This window comes from Bison bison, unplaced genomic scaffold, assembly GCF_000754665.1.
Source record: "Bison bison bison isolate TAMUID 2011002044 unplaced genomic scaffold, Bison_UMD1.0 scf7180017864038, whole genome shotgun sequence".
NCBI lineage: Eukaryota > Metazoa > Chordata > Mammalia > Artiodactyla > Bovidae > Bison > Bison bison.
The window spans coordinates 2,649,982-2,670,040 of NW_011494610.1; the positions used below are offsets into that span (position 1 = coordinate 2,649,982).

At 51.2% G+C, this 20,059-nt stretch overlaps 1 protein-coding gene across 1 annotated transcript in view; it reads right to left on the reverse strand.

The window, feature by feature from the left end:
* Positions 1 to 20,059, reverse strand: part of PREX1 (phosphatidylinositol-3,4,5-trisphosphate-dependent Rac exchange factor 1) — a 118,171-nt gene that overhangs the window by 52,015 nt on the left and 46,097 nt on the right. The window contains exons 6-10 of the mRNA XM_010835119.1: positions 17,054 to 17,215; positions 8,223 to 8,356; positions 2,270 to 2,388; positions 1,537 to 1,686; positions 1,001 to 1,148 (exon numbers count right to left, since the gene is read on the reverse strand). Coding sequence (XP_010833421.1) covers positions 1,001 to 1,148; positions 1,537 to 1,686; positions 2,270 to 2,388; positions 8,223 to 8,356; positions 17,054 to 17,215 — 713 coding nt within the window. The remainder of the gene's footprint in view (positions 1 to 1,000; positions 1,149 to 1,536; positions 1,687 to 2,269; positions 2,389 to 8,222; positions 8,357 to 17,053; positions 17,216 to 20,059) is intronic.

The following is a 20,059-nucleotide window of genomic DNA, read 5'->3' on the forward strand; positions in this document are numbered from 1 at the left end:
GGGCCTGGGAACAACTGGCTGGTTTTACGGGGATTCCAATTCTTCCTCCGCTTCTCCCAGTGCCCAGCCCGCTCCCCCAAGTGAATGAGATTTAAACCTGGGTTTAGGATCCAATCCCAAATCACCTGCATTCTGGCCCTTTGATCCTCGGTTATAAAACAAGGGCAGGGGCAATAACATTTTATTATTAGGAAATAATGTAGTTCCCAAACAGAGAAATTGGAGGTCCTATCTACTGAAAGCCATGGGAGACCTCCCTCCCCTTATGGATCTCCTAAAGGGAGGTCTTACCAGACACCCACCCGGCGAACACCTCGCTCTCAGACTTCCAGCCTCTAAAACTGTGAGAAAATACATCTCTGTTGTTTCAGCTGCCCAGACTCTGGGACTTCATTAGGGCATCTGAACAGACTAATTCAAAGGTCTACATTTGCCCTTCCGGCCCTCCCAAAACCTTTGAAATCAACTCTCTGCATTAAATACCTCTTTGCTTGAAATAGCTACAGGGGCCTCTCTTTGCTTAAATGCTAGAGCAGCATTTTTCAATCTATGGTGGGCAACCCACTCATAGTTTGTGAAAGCAATTTTATGGGGTCGCACAGAGTCGGACACGACTGAAGCGACTTAGCAGCAGTAGCAGCAGCAGTATTTTTGAAATGAAGAAATGAGTAGAACAGAATATGCAAATACTTGTAGAGTGTATAAAGCACAGTAAATTCTGTGAAACTTTGGCTTCAATCATACAATTAATGGATCGTATGTGTGTACCCGGTCACAATATCAACCTTACATTTTGCAGTGAGCTGTGGTCAAAAACATTTGAAAGACCTCATATGGGGACCTCACTACGCTTGACCGCCAAGGGCTGTTCCATAAGGATTTAGGATGCTTGAGTGGCTCTGCCCAGGGGGGCTCCTGAGGGACGGGGCAGAGCTGGGAAGAGCCAGGTGAGTGCAGCCGAGGCCCAGGGACCCAGGGGAGGGCAGGCGCAGGCACGCACTTGCCGAGGAAGCACTTGGGAACGGTGCTCAGCTTTCTCCGGCGGTCCTTGATCAGGTTCACCTTCTTGCTCATCATCATGTGGTACAGCTTCTCCCCCTTCTCCGCGATCATGACGTAGGCGTCGCGCTCCATGCCCAGCTTCAGGCCTACGGAGGACACGGTCAGTACCAGGCGCTGGGGAGCCCAGGGGACAGGCCTGTGGATCCCGAAAGCCTGTCCCCAGCTGACCCCCCACAACCGCCAAGAATCCCAGGACGACCAACCACATTGGCACGACCTTAGGCAAGTCTCCTCCACTAGCCCTCAGGCTTCCCATCTGTCTAGTGGGCTAAACCAGATAAGCTGAGCTCCGACCAGTTATCACAGTCTCAGAGCTCCTACCCCTTCAAAGACCTGCTTTTTGGCAGGTGGTCCCAACCTCTCTGGAAAGGACCCTATGCCCTGTCCCCAGACACAGCTCTCACTCGACAGGAGGGATCAGACAGTGGGAAGCCATATACGCTCCCGGATCCGAGAAAGCCCCCGGCCACGCACTCTCGCGCTGCTCCCGCTCGCGGATTATGGCGTCCAGCCACTTCTGCTTCTCCTCCGCCGTCTTGGCCATGCAGACAAACCACTTGTTCTTGGCCGTGTTGTGGATCTTCCAGCCGTTGGTGACGGTGTAGCCATTGCTGTGATAATCCGCTAGCGGGGGCAGGAGGCAAAGGGAGGGGGTCAGCATGGACTCAGCCATATAACTCAACATTCATCATTATACGCTTATGAGTGAGGTCATGGGACCAGCCCTGCCTGCTCCAGGAAGACAGGGCAGTGGAGACCTCAATGGGATCGGGTTTGGGGGTTGAACTTACCACCCTTCAAATGCTCCCTCTCCTATCTCTTCTCTGGTGGGCAAGGAAGACCTGCCCATAAAGAAGTCTCCCCCGGTGCTTCCCTGCCTCCTTGCCCATCTCCTTCGTGCACTTTAGGCTGCTTAAAACCCTAGTTTTAAGGATGGTCCAGTGGTTAAGAACCCGGCCGTCAATGTAGGGGACGTGGTTTGGATCCCTGGTCTGGGAAGATTTCACGTGCCATGGGGCACCTAAGCTGGTGTGTGCCGTAACTACTGAGCCTGTGCTCCAGAGTCCGGGAGCCACAACCACTGAGCCCACAGGCTGCAACTACCGAAGCCCGTGCTCCACCACAAGGGGAGCCACCGCAGTGAGAAGCCCACGCCGCACAGCAAAGTGGGGAGGCTGGGCTCAGGCAGGGCGTGGGCGGGGCCTACCTGTCCCGTCCTCCACGTTCTCCACCTCCATGACCTCAGTGTTGATTCGACCCCGGAAGATGTACAAGGAGCCATTGATGGATTTGGTCCTCTTGGTGGATTTCTTGCCCCCAGTGACCCTGAAAGACAGCGGGAAGTCAGTGTCCCCTACCCGTCCCCTCCCCGCGCTCAGTCATCTTCAACAGAGTGATCGGGTGCAGGACAGTGGCACAGAAAGGACAGCCGGGGACAGGAGCAGGGCAGGAACTGGCTTAGAAGTGTGGCATTTTGGCTGGTGCTGGGGTGACTTGAGCAAGTCTCTTTTCCACTCTCAGCCACAGCTTCCTCATCTGGAAAATGGGCTAATAACCTTGCTGACTTCCCAGAGCTACTTTTGAGCCAACGGAGATGTGGATGTGAAACCAATAAGGACCAATAGAAACCCCACTCTTCTAAGGCTAGAAAATGGGTAGAGGCTGTCAGGGTGTCTAACAACAGGAACTGCCTGAAAGAAAACCAGAATGGAGAGGACCTCCATTTCTACATGGAGAAATCTGCATCTACCTACCCACCGCTGAGTCACTCGCTCAGGGGGACTCTCACACACCCACTTAGTCACTTGACAAACCATCTGACCAGCACTTCCTCTAGGAAGGCTACCAAGGTGGGACTGGGGGAGTCACCCACCCATGCATTCAACAGGTGATCGAGAGAATACCTACCGGGCACTATTCTAGGTGCTAGGGCTGCATCAAGACGTAGTCTCTGAGACTACATCTTCCACTATGGGAGGGCAGGAGGCACCCCCAAAGCTCTCCATCATCCCCCCTTCTGGCTCCTACCCCCTGCAAGATTAACCACTATCCTGATGTCTAACCTCTTGGAGTCACTTTCCTGTTTCAGAACTTCACATTCATGGAATCACACAGGGTGATGGTGACGGACACTTGGGTTGGCTTCAGTCTCGTGTTGTGCCTTATGTTCTGGCATGTGTGTCTTAAGAAGAACATACATGTGCCTTTCTTCGGGTTTATCTACCTAGGAGTTGAATTGCTCAGTTATAAGGAATGCACACAACTCGCTTTGGTAGACGCTGCCAAGCCATAACAATTATCCCACCCCCAGCGGCGTACAGACACTCCAGTTGCTCCACAGTCTCCATAACTGGTACTGAATTTCTCATTCTGGCCATTTTGGTGGCCGAGAGGAGTGTCTCTAATAAAGATGTCATCTGTATTTCCCTGGTGAGTAATGAGGCTGCGCACTTTTTCATGTTTATTAGCCATCTGGTATCTTCCATTTGTGAAATGACTGTCCCTTGACCATTTTTCTGTTGGGCTGTCTTTTTCTCAATGCTTTATAACAGGGCTCAGCAGATTTTCTTCTGAAAAGGAACCAGCGTGTAAATATTTTCAGCTGGGTGGGCCATATGGTCTCTGTTACAACTACTGAACTCAGCCCTTGAGGCATGAGTGCATCCAGAGACAACACAAAAATGAATGGGCATGGCCATTTGCCAATAAAACTTTATTTATAAAAATAGGCAGAAGGCCAAAGTTGGTCTACATATTATGGATACGAGTCCTTTGCAAAGTGATAGCAAAGATCTTCTCCTCCTCTGTGGCCTGGCTTTTTATTCCCTTCTTGTTGTCTTTCGAGGAACAAAAGTTCTTAATTTTAATGTAGTCTGAAAAACATATTTTTCCTTTATAATTATACTTTCTGTACAATTTAAAAATCTTTGCTTACCCCCCAGGTCATGAAGACAGACTCCTATGCCTTCTTCTAGAAGCTTTATTGTTTTATTGCTCACATTTAAATCAATGATCCATCTGAAGTTGACTTTTGTATATTGTATGAAGGGTCAAGACTCATCTTTTTCCCGCTGGTTATCAAACTGATCCAGCACCATATACAGAACCACACTGGTACTTTTGTTGAAATTTAAATGACTGCTTTCATGTAGGTCTGTTTCTGGACTCACTACTGCACTCCATTAATCTGATTTTACACCATTTTAACCACACTATCTTAATTACAGCAGCTTTCCAGCAGCCTTGGTGTCAGGAGTCAAAGTCCTCTATCTTTGTCCTCCTTCAAAACTGTCTTAGCTGTCTTTGTCTGTGTTGCCATGTAAACTTTAAAAATCATTTATGTACACAGACACACAACCTCCCTCCTGCAATTTTTATCAGAATCACATTGAGGTTCTAGACAACGTCCGATAAGAGAATGCAAAGCACTTGCTGGTGATGAGGGGGTAAGGCAGGTCAGAATGAAGGACAGCTAAGACTCTGGCCTCAGAGCCTGAGTAAATGGTGGTGCCCTTTATTAGGAATGAAGAAGACTCAAGGAGAAAAAGGTCTGGAGCAGACGTTGCAATGAAAAGGAAGAGTCTCGGAACTCCCCTGGCGGCCCCATGGTTAAGATTCCACGCTCCCTGCACAGAGGGCACAGGTTTGGTCCCTGGTCGGTAACTAAGATCCCACATGCCGCGTGGTACGGCCTAAATAAAATGAAGAATCTTGTTTCAGACCCAAGTGAAGTGTGAGCTGTGTGTGACTAAACCAAGGGGAGACACGGTTTTAGATTTCTCCTACTCTACACACCCCGTTCCAGGCGCCATTCCAGCCACCTTATGTGTTTTACCTTGATCTGTAAAAACAACCTCATGAGATGGAGAGTGCTCTCACCCCCACTAAACAGACAGAAAAACAGAGGCATTAAGAGTTGACACAGCGAGCAGGCGGCAGCGTCTCTGCATTTTCAAACACTACACACTGCTGACGCCTCCATGATCTGAAACGAACATTGAGACACAGGAGACTTGGCTCTTCTATGCCCAGTTTCCTCTTCTGAAGAACCGGGAGGTGAGTTTTTAAAACTCTCCCTTCCACTTCTGACACCCGAGAAGCCTCTATTTTTATTTTTTTTAATACGTATTTCTTTGGCCACCTGGGTCCTGGCTGCAGCAGGCAGGATCTTCGCTGTATCTTGGGGAATCTTTCATTGCAACTTGCGGGCTCAGCAGCTGAGGCACACGAGGTTAGTTGCCCCTCCTCATGGGGGATCTTAGTTCCCCAACCAGCGATGGAACTTGCGTCCCCTGCGTTGAAAGGCAGATTCCTAAGCACTGGACCACCAGGGAAGGCCTGAACAGCCTCCAGTTTTGAATCCGACCAGAAGCACTCTTGAGTCAGAGACCTCTCCTGACCCATGACCCGGACTGGTGGTGCCTGGTGAAGCCATAACCAGAGGCAGACAGCTACCAGCGTCGGGCGTTTCCTGGGACCACATCAGGGTCGGGCCGGGAGCTCCATCCACCGCTGATGGCCCCACCCCTCCGAGACCTCTCAGAGCCCAGTCCTCGGGCTCCTGACCCAGTGCAGGAAAGGTGGCAGCCTGCCAGCTTCTCCCGGGTGACGTGTGCCCTCTGCCTCCAGCCGGCCCTGCTCACTCGCAAGCCTGAGGCCGGAAACGGAGTTACAAGAGCTCGTGTGGCCACAGGGCCGGCCCCAGAAGGCCCCCTGGGGGTCCAGCCCCACCAGCATCAGCTGCTTTGGCTCCAGCGGAGGAAGAGCCCGCGTGGGGGTGGCTGAAGCCTGAGTAAACTCGGCCCAGGCTGGGGGCCCACAGGGGCCTGAAGGGACGTGCTGTTTTCTAAACCCCCGGATTCTGGGAAAAGGGCCTGCCTCAGACGGCCTGGGGAGGTGCTGCGGGCAGGGCTACGGGTGGATGCTGGCCGTGGCCTTGGCATTGCCGAAGGAGGACTCTCAGGAGGGCCCCAGTGAGGACAGGCAGGGCGCAAGGTGGGAGGAGAGGGCAGCGTTGATGGAGGGACAGGAGGACACGAGAGTCACAGACAGACCAAGGGAGTGAGAGGGAAGAAAACGTCAGTGAGAAAGAGACACATGGCCCAGCCACGCAGAGACGGTGAGGAAGGACATGGAGGCCTCTGACCAGAAGGAGCAAGCCCCAGAACAAGGAGGGAAGGGGGCAGAGGGAGGGGCCTGTGGCCGAAGTGCCTACTGTGTGCTAAAGCTGCACTCACAGGATCACACTGAATAGGAACTCGTCACCTGTGGAGGTAATCAGTAACAGCAGCTACTCGTTCTGGGAACTTACTATGCGCCAAGCAAACTTAACAGGTTTGTCCTTCAAAATGGCTCTGTGGGGTACAGGATAATTCAACCTATTCCACAGATGAGGAAATTGAACCCGAGAGGCAAAGTCACAGAGTTAGAGAAATAATAAGGAACTCGGCTCTTAACCAAACACTATTGTAACTTTTTTTAAATCAACCCCATTTTACAGAAGAGAAAACTGAGGCTCAGAGAGGTCAGACTGCTGAAGGAGGACGATGAGAAGCTTCCCCACGCCCACACTGAACACCCCTCACTCATCCTGTGGAACGGTTCCTCACCACAACCTTAGAAGGCCAGCAGAACCAGACAAGGAAAACGAGGCTCAGGGAGACAGTAAGTGAGAAGCCCAGAACCAAGAAGGAAAGCGGAGGTGATGCCGAGAGTAAGGCCCAGATCTGGACCTCCCCTCAGCCCCAGCCTTTGCTAGATAAAAGAATAAAGAAGCCTCTGGCAAGTCACTATTTTGTCCCATAGCAACGTAGCAGGAAGAAGTTTCATTCAAAATGGGCTGCACTGGTCAGTTGTGATGGTTCTCTACCTCCTCAGCGAGAAAACTGAAAGGCAGGGATTCTCCTGGCCCACCAACCTACCCACCCACTCGTCCATCCAACCATCCACTCAAGCCCCCACCCCTCCGTCTCCTAACTTTCCCTCTGTCCACTCATTCATTCGTCTCTCCATCAACGCAGCCATCCAATCACCCAACCTTCCACACCAGGGACCAGCCACTCTGGCAACTACCAACCAATCATTCTTCAACACACCCATCCAACAGACCATCTATCCACCAATCTCTAAACCTCCACCATCCACCCAGCCTCCCAATTTATGACCATCCAACCATCCATCCATCTACCCATTTACTTATAAAGGCCCAACTCGACTTTCATCTAAACACACCTCTGCCAGCCCATCATGTCTTCATATTGATTCTCCAACGACCCAAACATAGATTCCCCCAACCAACTATCTATCCCTCCATCCAACAGGCTCCTAAACTCCAACCACTCACTCATTCATCTACTCACTCATCTGTCCACCAATCAGTTCATACACGCATTCACAAGCACTGCCTCCAGGCCTCCCTTCACCTATATCGATGAATCTCCCAAACTTCCACCTAGGCATCTATCCCTCCTCCCATTTGCCCACACATCCTACCAAACGTCCATCCCCATCGGTCTACCACTCATCCACCCGTCCATTCACTCTGCAAAGTTTAAGACGCTCCAATGAAAGACACAGAGATGACGAAGACACTATCTTTACCTCAAACAATGTAACAGGAGAAGGACCCCCTCCCCTCGAACCATCTATCTTTGGATCTTAGAATCACAAGATGCGAGTGCCACAAAAAAACCTCCAAACTCCCATGACCGCCTCGCCCTACACTGCCCACTACAGCAGCCACAAGCCACGGGTGACTGCTGAACACTTAAAGGTCCCTGGCACAAACTGAGACGAGCTGTAAGCGTAACAGACACACTAGATTTTGAAGCTTTAGCGTACATTTTTTAAAAGAATGCAAAATACCTATTCACTCAATTTTTTAAACTGATTAGGTAGAATGATAATATTTGGGGATATATTGGGGTAAATAAAATATATTATCTAAATTTATTCCACCTACCTCTTTTTGCTTCTCTAAATGCGACTACTAGAAAATTTTAAATAACCTATATTCCTGGAGAGTGCTGATCGAGAACAAATCCCTCAACTCAGAGGAGAAAAGGGAGGCCCAGCGCCCCAGGAGAAACTGTCAAGAGTGCAACCGGATCCCAGCCTCCTGACCCACCCAGGCAGCCCTGGCCCCACCTCCAGCCACTCACCTGGATTTCCGCTTGCAATAGACAAGCAGGTTGTCGAAGAGGAAGAAAGCTCTCTCCTGGATGTTGCCCGCAGAGATTTTTAACAAAGTCCCTTGCAGGAGGAGCTGGGTGCAGATGTCCGTGAGGTTGGAGCCCTAGGAGAGCAACAGGGCAGGGGTGCAGTACATGAGCTGGTGAATCCAGGAGACAGCCCTTGGGGATATCCCTCTTTGTTTCCAGAGACAGACCTGCCCCTGCCTCCCTCACACCCCCAAAATCTCAATGCACCACTGGAGGTGAGCAGACAGAAACCCAATCGACAGTACCACCCAATCGACAGCTTCCCTCTGCTGGCAGGAGAGCATACAGAGACGACCATCGCTCAGAGAGGGGACCTGGGACCTGGCGAGGTGGAAGGACTCACTCAGCCCACACGGCCCAGGCAGTGTTTTGTTATAGGTTTTGTTGTGTTTTGTTTAGTTGGTTTTTTGCCAATCCCCTCCTCCCCTTATTTATTTGTGTCTTGACTTGTTACTTTATTTCCTCCATGAGAATGCCACCTCTGGGACTTCTCTGGTGGTCCAGTGGCTAAAACACCAAGCTCCTCAGGCAAGGGGTCCAGGTTCGTGCCCTGGTCGGGGAACTAGATCCCACACGCCGCAACGAAGAGTTCGCATACCACACCAAAAGCTCCTGCATGCCGCAAGACTGAGAACAGCCAAGTAAATACATAGATATTTTTTAAATGCTGGCAGAATTCATTATATACATATAAAGAATGCCACTTTCCTAAGGACAGGAAGCATTATCAAGCATCTATCAACCATTTGCCACTGTACTTCTAGCACCTCCCACACACTCTGGCACACAGTAGGTGCTCAACAAATGCTTGCAGAACAAGTGACCAACCCCACGTGAACACCACCAGGGGAAGGATTCTGAGAGCACCCCCTCTAGCTGCAGGTGTGAGAAGCGATGGGGACCATTCCTGAATTCTACCTGGTCATCTGTGCTAAATAACCAAGATGCTGGGTGTGTGTGGCGTGCACTGAACTCTCATGGGGCTCAAGCAGCGTGATCAGGAAAGGCGCTGGGGAGCCCGGGAGGACGGCGAAGATAAAGAGGCTGAGGATGCAGACGGGGCGAGGTCCCTGCTGGAAGGGGGACGCGGAGCCAAGGACCACACAGGTCCATCTGGAGCTCTGAGCAGACCAGGGCCTGGGGCAGAGAGATCTTACAGTGATAAGAGAGAGGAAGCGGGAAAGAGACCTTGGAGGGTATGGGCCCCTGGGGAGGGGGGAGTCTCAGACCCATGCTCCTCTTCCGTCCGAGAAAGGTGGTTTCAGCTGCACGTGGCTGCCCAACCACAGACTCCACGTCTCAGCATCCCTCATGCCAGGCATGGTCCTGTGATGATATTCTAGCCAGTGTGCCCCGCTTCTACATCCTTTTCTTGAGAGAAAACCACCTCCCTCCCATTCCTCCCTTATCTCCTCTTGCCTAGGATGGAAGGTGGCCAGAGTGGCAGGACCCGCTGTAGCAGACGGCAGAGGACGGCGTTGGAAGGGACCAGGGTCCGAATGGAGCAGGGCCGCCCCACCCCCATCCTGCATCACTACTGAGAAATAAACTGCTGGGCTGGTTGTTCTGTTGCTGTTCTTGTTTTGGCTGCAGTGCACGGCACCCGGATTTGAGTTCCCTGACCAGGGATCGAACCTGTGCCCCTGCAGTGGAAGTGCAGTGCCCGAACCACTGGACTGCCAGGGAAATCCCAAGATTTTTATCTCACTTAAACCATTAAAATCTCTCTTTTGTAGAGCCTCCAACTTTAAGTGCTTGATGTACTTTAAATACATCAAGATAAGGATGGAGGCCCCATCCATTGGTGGGGCCTCTGACACTGAGGCCCAGGGGATATGGCACGAAAGTGTTTATTTTAGGGGAAATTCATTACAAACCTGCAGATCACAGAGTAGCAAGAAACCAAGAGACAAGATGCTGTCTCTGCCTGGAAATGAACTGAGGGAGGAAAGAACCGGGATTCTTCACAGAATCTCCTTCCCCAGACACTCAATACCCAGGAGCGACAAGTTCATACCCCAGAGAGGCCTGCTATCTCAATTATTTCTGAGACCCAGCAAGGGGAACTGGTTTTGGCAACTCCGAAATGAGACTGTCTGCTACCTGCCCTCTGCAATTCCCTCCGTTGCTGTCAAAGCGGGTTTGCTTGGTGCCCATGGGCCAGCTGGAAACAACAAATCCATTCACCCAGTGGTGCCAGAGAGCCCCCTCTGGGTCTTGGAAAACCAACTTCTTTGCAGCCAAGGGCTGTGCAGCCCAGGACACAAACACATACCCGTTAACAGAAATCACCACCTAGATGCTTGTGTGCCACCGGCAGATACGTGACACCCAGAGCACAGCAACCCAGCACGGTAGTGTGCCTGCTGCTCCAACGATACGGGGGCAAAAGCAGCCCCTGGAGCCTCAGCATCCACGCAAATGGAGAGCGCGACTCCCCGGTGATGAGAGTCCATCCATGGCCCACAGGGCAGCTCAGAGCAGACGGCAGCGCGACACTTCCTTCGAGACCCCGTGCTTCTGTCTCCTCTGTCCACCTCACTCGTGCCCGGCCTACCAGTCCTTCCAGGCTCCAAAGGGGATTTGGGCTGCTTGCACGTGCTGTGCTTAGTCTCTCAGTCGTGTCCAACTCTTTGCAACCCCATGGACTGTAGCCTGCCAGGCGCATCTGTCCATGGGATTCTCCAGGAAAGAATACCGGAATGGGTGGCCATGCCCTTCTCCAGGGGATCTTCTCAACCCAGGAATTGAACCCAGGTCTCCCACATTGCAGGCAGATTCTTAACCCTCTGAGCCACCAGGGAAGTAGTCCAACGTATAGTATTTTAGAATAACTATACTCAGGGTAAAGGGAATACCCAGATTTGTGAGATACAGAGCACCAGCTGACACCAAAACGGAGGGAACCAAAATGCTGTCATGCCCATTGCCCTTCAGGGTGGAAGGCTGCTTGTATAGGAACCTACCACCGGGCCCGGCTGTAGGGACCAAGAGCCCAGAGGCCATGCAGACCTAGACCAAGGCCAGGGGACCGCAGAGAGAAGCACACCTAGCCTGGGAAGTTGCCTCCCTGGCCTCAGCCAAGGGCCACCCAGAAAACTGCATCTGAAGTGCCCAGGATGCTGCAGAGGGAGGCCTCTTCCACCCCAGCTCTGCTAAGAAAGAAGCCCAGCTGACAGTCTCCCTGGAATCCTTGAACCCAGGTCAGGGGTGGGGCTAAGGACCAGATACACACGAAGAGGCTGAACACCACGGAGTCCGCCGGTCAGGGCTGCAGGCCTCCTTCAGACAGAGCAGAAGTGAAGTGCTGTGCAGAGAAGAGGGCGAAAGCTAACACAGGTGCACGGCTTACCATCCGCCAACTCCGGTTCTAAGTATCTCACAGAACTCCATTAACCCTTACAACTCTCACTTTACAGAAACGGAGTTTCACTTTAGGAAACAAAGGCACAGAACAGCGAAGTGACTTGTTCAAGGTCACACAGCTAGTCCAGGCTTGCCTGGTAGTTCAGCTGGTAAAGAATCCGCCTGCAAAGCAGGAGACCCTGGTTCGATTCCTGGATCTGGAAGATCCCCTGGCGAAGGGATAGGCTACCCACTCCAGTATTCTTGGGCTTCCCTGGTGGCTCAGCTGGTAAAGAATCTGCCCGCATTGCGGGAGACCTGGGTTCGATCCCTGGGTTGGGAAGATCCCCTGGAGAAGGGATAGGCTACCCACTCCAGTATTCTTGGGCTTCCCTGGTGACTCAGGGAAAGAATGAGATGGTAAAGAATCTGCCTGTGTTGTGGGAGACCTGGGTTCGATCCCTGGGTCGGGAAGATCCCCTGGAGAAGGGAAAGGCTACCCACTCCAGTATTGTGGCCTGGAGAATTCCATGGACTGTATAGCCCATGGGGTCGCAAAGTGTCGGACACGACTAAACGGCTTTCACGATGATACAGCTAGTGAGTGGGTGGGCTGAGACCTGAACCCAGACAGGTGGCCCTACTGCCCCACCCTCTCCCCTCTGCCACCTGTGCCCCTCCTAGACGGGGACCTGAAGTGTTTTGATGCATCTGTCTGCCTACAGCAGGGGTCTTCAGAGGGGCAAGAGCACAAGGCATCCCAGAGCGGGTGGGAAGAACATACAAGAACTTCTATTTATGGCCCCTCTTTTTAACTTCATGTTTTCCTCACGTTTCTTTCCTGCTGTCTCTCTTTGGGGGAGTGAACAGTGGACAGTCTCTTAAGCCAGGGCATCCAGAGCCAGTAAGAGTGGTATGTTCTCTCTTTTTCTTATTAAGACCATGCATGTCTTTTTACGACCGTGAGCTTCTCACGGAAGTCTGTGGAGCATCCCTTTGCAGGAGGGTCAGCCCACACTGGTACGAGCCCTGCCAAAGTTGCATGATGCTTTCTCATCTAAAAAAATCAAACAAGAAATCCTGCTTTGCAGCCACGGCTCTTCCTGACATTTATGGAGTATTTACTCTGAACCAAAAAAAAAAAACAAAACACTGTTCTGCATTCATCTAATCCCCGAATCCTCAAGTGAGCCATGTGGTCTCCTGCCTCTATCCAAACTTATCAGATAAGGAAACTGAGGCAAAGGCACCCCTCCAAGCAGAGGGGGCGGGCCCATACGCTTACTTCCACACTCTTGTGACATACTCCCATTTCCTGGTGTTCAATAAAATGGATTTATGGATTACCTTATCTGGTTTTAACTAAACCAGTCCCACAACTAAAAAGGACAATTGGCTTATAGAGGATCAGGCCAAAAAAACCACAGATCAGAGATCAAATTAATGATGCAAGCCTGAGCACACAGCAAGAGAGTGGCCAAGACAAGATCAACCTCCTTCAGAAACAAGTCCCTTGCCAGCCATACTGCGAGAGAGAGGACAGCTATCTAATCAGATTGGCAAAAGGTCAAAGAGACTAGAAAGTATCAAGAAGAGAATCAAAAATCAGGACCGGCAACCACCTTTGTTCACTGTGAATGCCGCCCTAAGTCATCCAGTCCCCTGAGGCGCTAACTGCTGATGGCATGAAGTTACTGCAAGCAGCTTCATAGTTAAACATTATTTGTTTTAGCTGGAACATATTATTTTCCCAAGTCCACTCTGAGGATCAAACTTGAAAACCTTTCTACTATACAGAAAACGATGTCACATTTTCCTAAAATCATCTGTGTTCTGTGCTTCACTTTATTGACAAAATGATACCAGGAGACAGCTTTAGAGATACTATTTCTGAAATGAGACAAGTAAAAGTGAAAGTGTGGTCGCTCAGTCGTGTCTGACTCTTTGTGACCCCAGGGACTACCGTCCACCAGGCTCCTCTGTCCATGAAATTCTCTAGGCAAGAATACTATAGGAGTGGATTCCCATTTCTTTCTCCAAGGAATCTTTCTGACCCAGGGATCGAACCTGGGTCTCCTGCATTGAGGGCAGATTCTTTACCAACTGAACCACAAGGGAAGCCCAAAATTAGACAAGTAGGGGGAAATGAGGCCAGGAGAATAAGCCAGACTTGCTTAAGGCAGGATCATCTGTAAGTTAAAAGGCTGGACCCAAAGTCAAGAACCTGCACCTCAGTTTTCTACTCTTGAAATGGGGATAACAACAGCCCTCTCTTCCTGTGTTGGAGTAATGTGTCACATGTGCTCAATAATTGCCAGCAGCTCTTACTCTGGGTCACTTTATTTCCTACTGCACCCAGCAACACTGATCAAAATAAGCGCCATTCTCAAACTGCAGATTTTTCAGGGTCATAAGAGCCTCAGAGACCCTTAGTTCCTATTTCCCTAGGCATTTACCAGAAGGCATCTGGAAATCACTTCTGGTCTGGCTGCCAAACTGCTTGCTTAATGCTCTCCTCACAGGGGCCCACATGAAAAATTTTCTTTCTAGCTGGATGTCGAGAACTCTGTCTCCCAAAAGAATTGCCCAGCTTCTTCCTTTTTTTTTTTTTGACAAATGAATGCTAAGTAGCTGATGTGTCCTGCTGTTTTTAACTTGGCTGCCAGGAAACTCAAAGCCCAAACAGACAGATACTTAAACATGTCCACTGTATATACACTTCAGGTCAGCATATTTGGTGAAAGTAGCCAAGTGACTGATTTCTGGCCAATGAGACGGGAAAGGAAGTCCCTCTGGGGCTTCTGGGAAAGGTTTTCCTCCACTAGGGAGGAGAACTGGGTCCCATCTCCTCCTGATTTGTGTCAGATGATACCTGGAGCTGCGCCACCATGGAACCACAAAGGGTCACAAGAAACCAAATCAGAGCTCTGGCATCATGAAGGTGAAACAAGATTCCTTAGAGGAAACACCCTAACTGACACAATTTTCAGTTGCAGGAACAGAAACCAAGCAAAGCATTTTAAGCAGAAAAAAATGAGGGCTTTCCTTACTCAATTCTTGGAGGGGCTAGAGCAGCCTAGAATTACAGCTGCCAGAAAACCAAGAACACTGCCCAACTGGCCCTCCAGGGGAGCCACTGCCCCTGCCCCTGCCCTAACTGGGGAAAGGGACAATCAGACCCCTGCCTGCCCGAGTTGGTGTGTGCATGCTCAGTCGCTTCGGTCGTGTCTGATTCTTAGCGACCCCATTGACTGTATAGCCCGCCAGGCTTCTCTGTCCATGGGAGTCTCCAGTTAAGAACACTGGAGTGGGGTGCCACGCCCTCCTCCAGGGGATCATCCCAACCCAGGGAACAAACCTGCGTCTCCAACACTGCAGGTCGATTCTTTACTGTCGAGCCAATGGGAAAGCCCGCCCAAGCTGGTACTCTCAGGAAATGCTGCCCAAGCTGCTGCTGCCAGGCCTCAGGTGATGTAGCCTTAACTATCAGCTACAAAGCCACCCTGTCCTGCCAGACAGACACCACCAACAGCACAACAGAGCCCTTCCCCTTGACACCCAGAAGCTGGAAGCCGGGCGCTCTGCAAATGCGATCACAGAGAGCCAACGCAACCACGACTGTGCTTTGCTGCAAGAGCAGAAGGGTGACCTCTGTCCCAGCCCTGCCTTCCAAACCTCACGCAGCTGGATCTGATCTTGTCCGACCCTATCCCATCTCAGGGACTCTGAGAAATGCAATTATTTATTCTCCAGACTCAGCTGGGCAGGAAGGACAGTGGGCACATGATAAACACTAATGCACAACCACCCACCTCCTTCCTGAACACAGGCCTCTCCCCTCTGGAGCCACACCCTCGACCTCCCAGCAACACAGTCTCATTTGCTGCTGCTGCTGCTGCTAAGTCGCTTCAGTCGTGTCCGACTCTGTGGGACCCCAGAGACGGCAGCCCACCAGACTTCCCCGTCCCTGGGATTCTCCAGGCAAGAACACTGGAGTGGGTTGCCATTTCCTTCTCCAATGCATGAAAGTGAAAAGTGAAAGTGAAGTCGCTCAGTCGTGTCCAACTCTCAGCGACCCCATGGACTGCAGCCCACCAGACTCCTCCGTCCACGGGATTTTCCAGGCAAAAGTACTGGAGTGGGGTGCCATTGCCTTCTCCAACAGTCTCATTTAGGGCTCCCCAACACAGGGAGAGTGTTCCAGGAGGCGCAAGTGGTAAAGAATCTGCCTGCTAATGCAGGAAACACAAGAGGTGTGGGTTCAGTCCCTGGGTTGGGAAGGTTCCCTGGAGGAGGCAATGGCAACCCACTCCAATATACTTGACTGAAAAATTCCATGGACAGAGGAACCTGGCAGGCTGCAGTCCATGGGGTCACAAAGAGTCAAATACGACTGAGCGACAGAACACACACACACACACAAAACACAGGGAGATGAAGTGGAAATCCCAAACGAAGCAAGTGCCAGAAAATCCAAACGGTCTAAGGCCGATGATTCCGAGAAAAATCTATGTCCAAGACTTTCCCCTTTAGTCTCAATCTCCCATTCCAGCTGTACTTACTCAGATATTAACTTTTTTATTTACTCAGATTCTCCCATTTCCTTCTACAGATTTTCAGGAAGACTCTAATAACTTAAGGAAGCCACAACAGAAGAGATCAAGAATCTCATCCCCTAATAATCATGACCACAGTAACATCCATGTGCTTGTGCTAAGTTGCTTTCCGTCCTGTCTGACTCTTGACGACCCCCAGACCGCAGCCCACCAGGCTCCTCTGCCCACGGGACTCTCTAGGCAAGAATACTGGAATGGGTTGCCATGCCTTCCTCCAGGGTATTGTCCCCACCCAGAGACTGAACCCATGTCTCCTGCATCTTCTGCATTGCAGGCATATTCTTTACCACTGAGCCACCAGGGAAGCCCAGTAACAGCCATACCTACCATTCACTGAGTACCTACTATGTACAGGTATAGATAAACAAAGCATGGTTCAGAGAAGTTAAGACATTTGCCTAAAGCCACCGTAAAGGAGTGTTGAAGCCAGAATTCTGTCCCGGAGTGAACCCTTAAACACTACCCTTGACCTTGGCATCGAAAGCTCAAAGGACAGCAGGCAGGTCAGGAAACGTGAAGGGGAGTGATTGGGGGTGGGGCAGGGAGAAAAACTAGAGGCTCCGAAGGCTGATGCCACGCAAAATGGGGGCCCAGGGTTCCCAATTTTTTAAGAGAAACTTGAAATCTATACTTTTATGTGGACCTCCCTGAAAAATAATTAAACTTTTTTTTGCAAGCAACATGCAGGCCAAACAAAATATGCCACAGGCTAAAGCTGGTGCCCAGACGGCAGTGTGAACCCACAGCTGTGCACTCCCCCCAGCCTGGGTCTGTCTCCAGCCCAGAAGGTTCCTTCTGCCCCAGACACACCTCCCAGCCTTCAATGTGTGACTGCAGCTGCTCCAAAGCCTCGAGCTTCTCCATCTGCCGCTTGGTCTCATTGATGTTGGAGCAGACGGTCTTCATGGCCTGCAGGGCGCTCTGGACTGCGGGGTGGTCAGGGTGCTTGCCGGGGGTCCTCTTGGCCAGTTCCTAGGTTAGAGGAGAGGGCAGGGATGAGCGACATCAACCCAGAGGGCACCAAACGGCCTCTAGATCACCCAGGTCTGAGCCAAGTCCCAGCTCTGCTCTGGACAAACTGGGACCTGGAGCTAGGGAACCTCAGTCTTTCATTCACACATTCAATAAACGTCCCCTGAGCAGCTCCTCCAAAACAGGCAGCGTTCTGGGGGACACATCTGTTAATACACTAGAAAAATTCTTCATCTGGTGGATATTGCATGCGTGCATACTCAGTCGCTTCAGTCGTTTCGGACTCTTTGTGACCCTATGGACTGTAGCCCGCCAGGCTCCTCTGTCCATGGGATTCTCCAGGCAAGAATACTGGAATGGGTTGTCATGCCCTCCTCTGGGGATCTTCCCGACCCAAGGATCAAACTTGTGTCTCCTATGTCTCCTGCACTGCAGGAGGATTTTTTACCCACTGAGTCACCTGGGAAGCCCCTGGTGGATATAACATTCTAATACAGAAGATGGGCTTAAAATAAAAATCAAGTATGTAACACAAGATTAGACAAATATTATGAAGACACATCAGAAGGGGCTACAAGGTCTTGGGCAAGGTGGTGTTCTTTCAGAAAGGGAGGACAGGGAAGGTCCCTCCGAGGGGGTTGACATCTGAACAGAGAGTGTGGACAAAGCCAAGGAGGGACTCCTGCACAAATCTGGGGAAAGAGCATGCCTGGCAGCAGGAACAGCAACTGCAAAGGGGCAGAGTGGGAGCATGTGGGCTGTGAAAGGGAAACATCCCAGAGGCAGTGTGGCTGGAAGAGAGAAAACCAGAGAGAGGAGGAGAGCGAGTCAGAGGCAGAGTCTGGTAGATCACAGAGGAGGTCACAGACACTGCTCCTCCCCAGCCCCAGCTTTCTCATCTGTAAAATGGGTATAAAACAGAAACATCCCAGAGGCAGCGTGGCTGGAGGAGAGAAAACGAGAGAGAGAAGAAGGAGAGAGAGTCAGAGGCAGAGTCTGGTAGATCACAGAGGAGGGCACAGACACTGCCCCTCCCCAGCCCCCAGCTTTCTCATCTGTAAAATGGGTATAAAGAACACCATGGGGACTTCCCTGGCGGTCCAGCAGTTGAGCCTTCCAGGATATCGAACCCTCCAGGTACGGGTTCGATCCCTGGTCAGGGAGCTAAGATTCCACATGCCTCCTGGCCAAACCAGAACATAAACAACAGAAGTAATACTGTAACAAATTCAATAAAGAGTTTAAAAATGGTGCAAAAAAAAAAAATGGTCGAAAAAGAAAGAAAGAAATCTTAAAAAAAAAAAAATAGAACTGCTGGCCTTCACGGGGACATGGAGAAAAGATGTGAAGAGGCCAGTCAGGAGCCTGAATCTGCCAGCCCCTCCCCGCCATTTCTCACTCTCCTCTCCCACCTTACCACAACACAGGCTGGGACATTCCGGAGGACAGGCGGGCCTTAATCCAAGGGTTTCAGCCCCATAGGACGTGTGATAAGGAACTGAGACGCAGAGACTAGCCAGGCCTCGAGATACCAGAGGAGATTTTCAGGCCGCACCGCCTAACCAACTGGCACAGATGACTTTCTCTCATCAGCTGGCCTCAGCGTGCCCGAATGTTTCACTATCTCTCCATCTCTCTACTCTCTCAAAAATCACAGATACGACGCTCTGGCCAGCTGGTTCCCAGCACAGCCACACGTGGGCTCCAGGGCTGTTTCCACCCCTGGGCCGCTGGGCGACCTTAGCCCAGATGCCCTCCACCCTGAGCTGCAGGTTTATCATCTGAAAACCTGTGATGCCACTTCCCTGCAGTCCAGGGGTTAAGACTCTGTGCTCCCAGTGCTGGGGGCCCAGCTTTGGGTCCTGGTCAGGGAACTAGATCCCACATGCCTCAACTAAGAGTTCGCAAGCTGCAACTAAAGACCTCATCTGCCACAACACAGATCGAAGATACCACGTGCCACGACAAAGGCCCGACACAGCTAAATAAACAAATTTTTAAAAAAGAGAAAAGAAAACCAGCGACGAGAAGGAAGACGGTGACAAGGACTGCAAGCAGCAGCCAGTGCCTACTGAGCCTCGGCCCTGTGCCTGGGAGGTAGGTTCTGTTGTCATCCCATTTAACAGACGAGGAGACGGAGGCTCAGCGGACACACCAAGGCCTCTGAGAAGTAAGAGGAAGAACCTGATCTGAACCTGGCTGTCTGCTTCTGCTCACAGTCATTTGCTTTGTTGTTCAGTCGCTCAGTCGTACCCGACTCTTCGCAACCCCATGGACTGCAGCACGCCAGGCTCCCTGTCCTTCACCATCTCCTGGAGTTTGCTCAAACTCATGTCCATTGAGTCTATCATGAGTGAGTGAGTGAGTGAAGTCGCTCAGTCATGTCTGATTCTTCGTGAACCCATGGACTATACAGTCCATGGAATTCTCCAGGCCAGAACACTGGAGTGGGTAGCCTTTCCCAGCAATGGCACCCCACTCCAGTACTCTTGCCTGGAAAATCCCATGGATGGAGGAGCCTGGTGGGCTGCAGTCCATGGGGTCACGAAGAGTCGGACACGACTGAGCGACTTCACTTTCACTCTTCACTTTCATGCATTGGAGTAGGAAATGGCAACCCACTGCAGTGATCTTGCCTGGAGAATCCCAGGGATGGGGGAGCCTGGTGGGCTGCCGTCTATGGGGTCGCACAGAGTCGGACACGACTGAAGCAACTTAGCAGCAGACTTAGCAGCAGGGATTGAACCCAGGTCTCCTCATTGCAGGTGGATTCTTTACCAGCTGAGACACGGGGGCAGCCCAAGAATACTGGAGTGGGTACCCTATCCCTTCTCCAGGGGAATC